The sequence below is a fragment of the Branchiostoma lanceolatum genome, chromosome 7 (genome assembly GCF_035083965.1).
Source record: "Branchiostoma lanceolatum isolate klBraLanc5 chromosome 7, klBraLanc5.hap2, whole genome shotgun sequence".
Taxonomy (NCBI): Eukaryota; Metazoa; Chordata; class Leptocardii; order Amphioxiformes; family Branchiostomatidae; genus Branchiostoma; species Branchiostoma lanceolatum.
The window spans coordinates 11,827,686-11,833,788 of NC_089728.1; the positions used below are offsets into that span (position 1 = coordinate 11,827,686).

General features: G+C 40.5%; 1 protein-coding gene across 1 annotated transcript; it reads right to left on the reverse strand.

The window, feature by feature from the left end:
• Positions 1-62: 62 nt before the first annotated feature.
• LOC136439311 (transmembrane protein 64-like) lies at positions 63-4,802 on the reverse strand. Its single transcript, XM_066434676.1, has 3 exons — positions 4,095-4,802; positions 3,171-3,326; positions 63-2,754 (listed from the first exon to the last, which is right to left on the reverse strand). The coding sequence occupies exons 1-3, from the start codon at positions 4,671-4,673 to the stop codon at positions 2,458-2,460; spliced, it is 1,032 nt and encodes a 343-aa protein (XP_066290773.1). The 5' UTR covers positions 4,674-4,802; the 3' UTR covers positions 63-2,457.
• Between the last annotated feature and the right edge of the window lie 1,301 nt (positions 4,803-6,103).

The window sequence follows — 6,103 nt, forward strand, 5'->3', positions numbered from 1 at the left end:
CATGTGTACACATAAACTTATCATAAGAGTGATTGATAAAGAATGATTCAAATCACCAGAAATAGTCTCACTTGAATGTGTTTTAATTTCCTGGGTCTAAAAGTACAAATTCCACTCAAAACTTGACATAAATATGTAGTTGATGGCACACTATGTGATCATACATTTGCTCCATTTGATGATTCTTTGGTCACATGTGTTCAGACAAAGAACAGAGAAACAGTTCTCTTGTAACGTAGCATATTGTTACAGGTATGGACCACTTCGGCAAATCAATGCAATTTGTAAAGATATATACTAGTATACATATGTTTATATATTTAACTCATTTTCCTTTCTGTCATTATGGATTGAAGATACTGTAATGGCAACTATAACTGGTCACTTTTCAAGGATGTGTCAGATTAATTTTATGATGTTTCAAAACAGTTTCAACCTTTAAATGAACAGAAAACTGCAGGTTTGAACTTTTGAAGAATCTGAAATCATCAGGTTGGTGTGGTCTTCAGAGCAAAATTTGTTACATTTGTATCACACAGACAAGAATAAATGTATTTATAAGACTAATTGCTGCTGTTATAAATATAATGGCAAGAACAGTATGATAGGATTGTTATTGTACCCTTAGTTTGCTACCCACATAATTGCATTTTGTACAATGACAACAGTTTTAGGTCAATCTTTCTGGAAACGAGTGTCTATTCACACTTGTCTTTGCAAGATAGAAACACAATATGAAAATACAATCAATTAGATTTGCTTGCAGATCATTACATCTATGATACTTCATCTGAAATGGCCATATTAAGCTACAAAAAGGTCCTTATGTTTGTTTACAGAGTTTTTCCAATAATGTAACAGCAGTAATATTCACATGGTTAATCATTACTATAGCAGGACAGTTCCATCAAGGAGTATTGTTTATGGCCACCAAAGAGAATTCACCGAGGAGCCATTCATTTGAACCAGGCTTTTACAGGAGGTAGACAATTTGCACAGGTAGAATCTCACTGAGTCAGTGACATAACACATAGCTGGTATACATGTACTAATATTGCACTGACAAATAGTAAACATTGTACAAGACGAATTGGCATGAAGATGCATCACACATAGAACTTTATAACATCCTGTAAGCCTTATATGAGCTCGACTATAGGCCTTGCCCAGCATACTAGTACATACACCCAAATTGGTGCCAATGACTCAGAAGCAGCCTTTATGCAGAATAATGCCTAGCAACATTGGTTTTAAGCAAGTATTATTTCAATATAACCCATTTGACTGGCCTTGATGCATCACATCATCTAACAGGGATGGGACAGGTTTGTGTTGTTATTAAACACATCATTGATACATGAAAAATTGTACTGACATTTTCCTGATCCATTGAAAAGGTCTCTGAGCTGACCCAATTGTGTCAAATACAGCAATAGACTGGTAGTGGTTGCACCGGTCATACAGAATTCAGGACCCTTACAAATATTTAATGATGATGTTTGAAAAAAGACAGTAAATGACCTACTATTAAGCCTTATCAAGGTAAGTAAGGATGGCAGCAGCTGTTTTGCTATAAAAGGATACCCATGTCATAGGGTACATGCTTTCTCACCAACAGGACTGAAGTTTCTACATAGATATAACCTCTTGTTACCAATAAAGTGTGGACAAAGGGGCATATGTATTCAGAGTCTGACAACAGTAGTATCATATGGTAAAACATCTACTGGCACATTATTGGTACATATATAATGAAATATTAAAACTGAAGGACTAGAACATAAAGATGTCCAATAATTTAGGCTTTTGCCTGTTTGAAACCATATATAATATTCCAGCACGAAAGCAAACACACACTTTCAAGAAATCAAGTCTTCATATGAAAAACAAAGTTCAAAGATAAGTAAAAAATAAAATGTCCTTCATTGGTTGGAATTGGATTCAAAGAAAAGATTTTGTCTGAAAGAATTTTGTTCTTCACAGGCACTTGTGGCAGAATTTATATGGAATGATCTAAATTTATTTTCTTTAAATATATCCTTTGAGAACTAATTATGATAATGTACAAAACTATTCCATGGCAATTTTTTCATTAAACAAATTCTAAATTTTTGTTAGTACATCTGGTAATCATGAATGACAACAATAGCGGTAAAGATTCTTAACATCTTTTTTTCCTCCAGCATTGCACATGGTTGACTAATGCCCTCTTAGTACACCACTTGTCTACATTGCTAAGAAAGGTAGTAAGATTATATCAGACTAGACTTATAGTCTTTGCAAATGTGCTAATCATTTCAACATGTATAAATACATAATGCACACATACATCTATTGAACTCTGTCTTCAGTAACTGCTAAAAACTAAAATCTCATTCAGAACATTTGCTACAAATTAGTACAATATTGTCAGGAGGCCGGTGGAGGCGGCAGTAATCCTGCATCAATGAGGGAGCACTACTGCTGCCTCTCATCGGCTACCCAGAATTCCTCCCTGTCTGAGCTCGAGACCTGATTGGCCGACTGCTGTTCCTCGGCATGCTGGGATACCTCCCCATCATGGCTGCCTCTCCTGAGTTGTGCTGTCTCCATGAGGTGGAGGTGATCTTTGGTTTGTTGACTGCTCAGCCTCTTTGGGTAGGTAGTGAGGGTGGGACCTGAGGAAAGGTTGGGTTGGTGCTGCAGCAGAGCTTTGTTGAGCTGGACCCGGGCTTGCTTTACAACGTACACCATCAACAGGACACTTACTCCAACCTGTGTGGAAATGAAGTCACAATTTAGATTGGTCTAATCTTCATGAAACTATTGAAATTAAATACAAATGATAGTTGTTAGTAAAAGTAGTTTGGACACTAGGACACCATGGAGCTATTAATCATAATCCCAAACTTATGACACATTAAGCTATCATTATATCGTAAAGACCAAAAGGGTCACCTGACACCATTACTGAAACAAAGCAAAGTGTTGGAAGGGGGGGGGGGGGCTGACATACCTTTCACATACAGTACATTAACTTTGTGTCTATATGAAAGATAATGTACTCTCTTTTTGAGATCAGGTTGATGAGCTAGATATTCTACTCAAACAGGATATTAGCAGTGAAGATCACTGGTGGGAAATTGTTGTGATCTCCTCTCCTAACATCTGCTTGGAGATGTGCAGCTGACCTGTGTTCCTAACACCATGTAGTCACTGCTGGAGGGGTTATCCACCACCTCTTCCACAGAGTGCAGGCTGGACCCGATGTACGTGTTGAGTGCTTGGGTCGGCAGAAGGCCCAGGGTGGAGGCTGTCATGTACCTGAATGTCTTGACTTTGCTCACCTGAAGTACAAACAGACCAGGGCAGTGTTAGTTAAAAGTAAACTAAAGGATACTCCATATGACGATGTCTATCACTCTATGTTCAGAAGGGGATTGTAAGGAAGACTTCTAAGGTATAAGTTTGAGAAGCAAGTTATATCCTTGGACTGGCCTGCCTATGTTTTTAGCTAATCAAGCGACCTCATTCTCTCTTGACAAGTACAGCACTGCCAGACTATTACACAATAACAACACCAGCCAAAATAATTGCTTGTGTAATGAGATAAGGCGTGGCATGAGAGGGTGACACTGGGCTGATGGACTACTAGTACATTCCCACCATCTCCAGATAACTCTGAGGCCTGGCCACAACCTACATGTTGTACCATGTATCACCTATGTTGCTAAGCAACTTACTAAGTAGACTCTGTGTCTGACAATGGCTAAAATCCTTCTTAAGATTCCTTAAGATTAGGACATGGATTCCAGGCCTTCGACAAGATTCCAGTGTATAGTCCTCATGTCAATCCCGTTTCTTGAGTTATCTTGTCCACTCATACACACACAAATACAGGTGAAAACAAACTTCAGTCAAATGCAAATAAAAGTAAGTTTGTAAGCTGTTACTAGTAATAGTATAGTAGTAACACAGAGTACATCAGTATCCAACATAAACGATGTCCATTCAATTTTGATGATTAAAATAATAATTCTAAACTGGTTGCTTGCGCCTACGTGATCTGCCCTACATGTGGTACATGTATGTGTGTCCACTAATGAATAACTCACCGCAAACAGACCGTTCTGCAGCCCGAACGGAATGGGGGTCAGTCTGGAGAGAGCTATAACTTTGAACCCGCTGTTACTCTCCAGAACTCTCGCTATGGCAGTCAAGTTGGCGTTCCCGCCGATTTTGTTTAAAAGGAAATCTCCACAGAATCTCTTGCACATAACGTGTGCGACAAAAGTCCCCTGGAAGACAGCGAGTATAACGATGACAAGTCCCTCTAAGAACCCGTACAAGTAACCGGCCGAGATGTTTAGAACAACATAGCCCCACGTCATCGGGAAAGACACGACTGTGAAGAGGAGGACGAAAAGAATGACTCCCAGTCCGCCGTTAAGACCTTCTAACCATATGATGAACTCCTTGATGTAATGTCTGCTGAAGAATAGGACGAAGCAACACAGGGTTACGAGTCCAACAATCGATGTTGACATGTAGAGAGAATTGCAAGTTTTGTGCCCCTCCTCCCCCTCACAGGACGGCCTCCGAAGCGCCTTTTCCAGCATCGTCAGTTCTCCCAGCGGCTTGATGTCAGCCAGGCCGTCCTGCCCGGTGTGTAGAGACCCTTCCTCTGGGGTCATGGTTCAGATTCGGGCCGGTTATGTGGGAGAAGAGAGGCGATAAGCAGCTGATAACTGTGCAAACTTTGGCGCAGTGTACCTCGACCCGCGACTCGAAGCGGCCATCTTGGATATTGGGTAGAAGTAACGTTGCATGTCGGTAATCATTTTATCGCTAGGCGGCGTCCCTGTATGATGTACTTTTTCCATCGCCACTTGTTGCGTTGCCAGGCAGATAAACAACGTTACAATCTTCCCCGAGAACTTCTTCAGTCAATCGCAATTATGATGCCCACCTGACTAAGTTTTCAACACACCACAGAATTTTGCTCTTTCTTTTCTCCACAGAGTTCTGATCAGTAGTAGTAGTAGATGATAAATCGTCTTTCTCTGGCAAAGTCATATACATATAACGTTATAGCAAATTTATCTTATTTGCGCCCCTCGTGCCAATTGACTTTCACTGGCACTCAGAGTTTGGCACTTCAAAGCCAAGGCCAATGGATTTCTTTATTCTTCGGATCCATGCAACATGCAAATATAACTTAAACGGGGGGTCCCATGACTTCAAACGTAGATTTATGACTTCGACATCGCATTGCACCAGTGTCGGTTGTTTCGACGTGTTCAGTTTTGACGAATGATACATTAGAGTAGCGGTGTTTGAGGATTTTTCGTTGTGGAGTTGATTTTACATCGTTCATGCACGATTTACACTATTGACCTCAGTCGGTAAAACCAGAAAAATTTTGTTATTAGAGTACCGTAACTTCAACTGTGTCTCTCTTTGATTTATGGGTAACGTTATTACGATTTTAAGTAAACAGAAGGAAAAATTTCGTGTCAACTAACTTCAACTTCCCTCTGGTAAATTTGTTACCGTGCGTAAAGTATCCGCCTATGCGGGCGCGCTGTAACGACTGTTTACGCCGCTTGTTGCATTCCAAGCCATATCAACGTTGACGATCCGTTGGTATGTTAAGTATGATTTTTTTCCGGGGATAAACTCCAAATCACCCTCCCAAGACAGCAAAGAACTGCTTCTCATTGCTGAGTAATTTTCGGATTTTTTCCATGTCCGAGCGCAGCCCGGACAATACCCGATGATGAAACCCGATCCGGGCCCGAGTACTAGACGAAGCTCATCCCGCTTCGAGCCTCCAAATCCAGGTAAGCCTGTCTGACCTATCCGTATAATGACAGTGTAGAAACACACCCCTAACTTGTTTGTCGTTCTCACACTTTCGGCATGCTGCAGGACAAGATGTCAGTATTACCGTGAGGCTTAACGAGGCATAGCTTAACCTCAACCATATAAAGGAGGACACATGACTAATGTTACCTGAAAAACAGGTCAAAATAGTAAAATAGAATTAAAACAAACCAAGGAGCCGCCTTGCATAAACCTCCTTGGTCAGTTGGTGTACTAGTACCATTCTTGGAGAGACGCT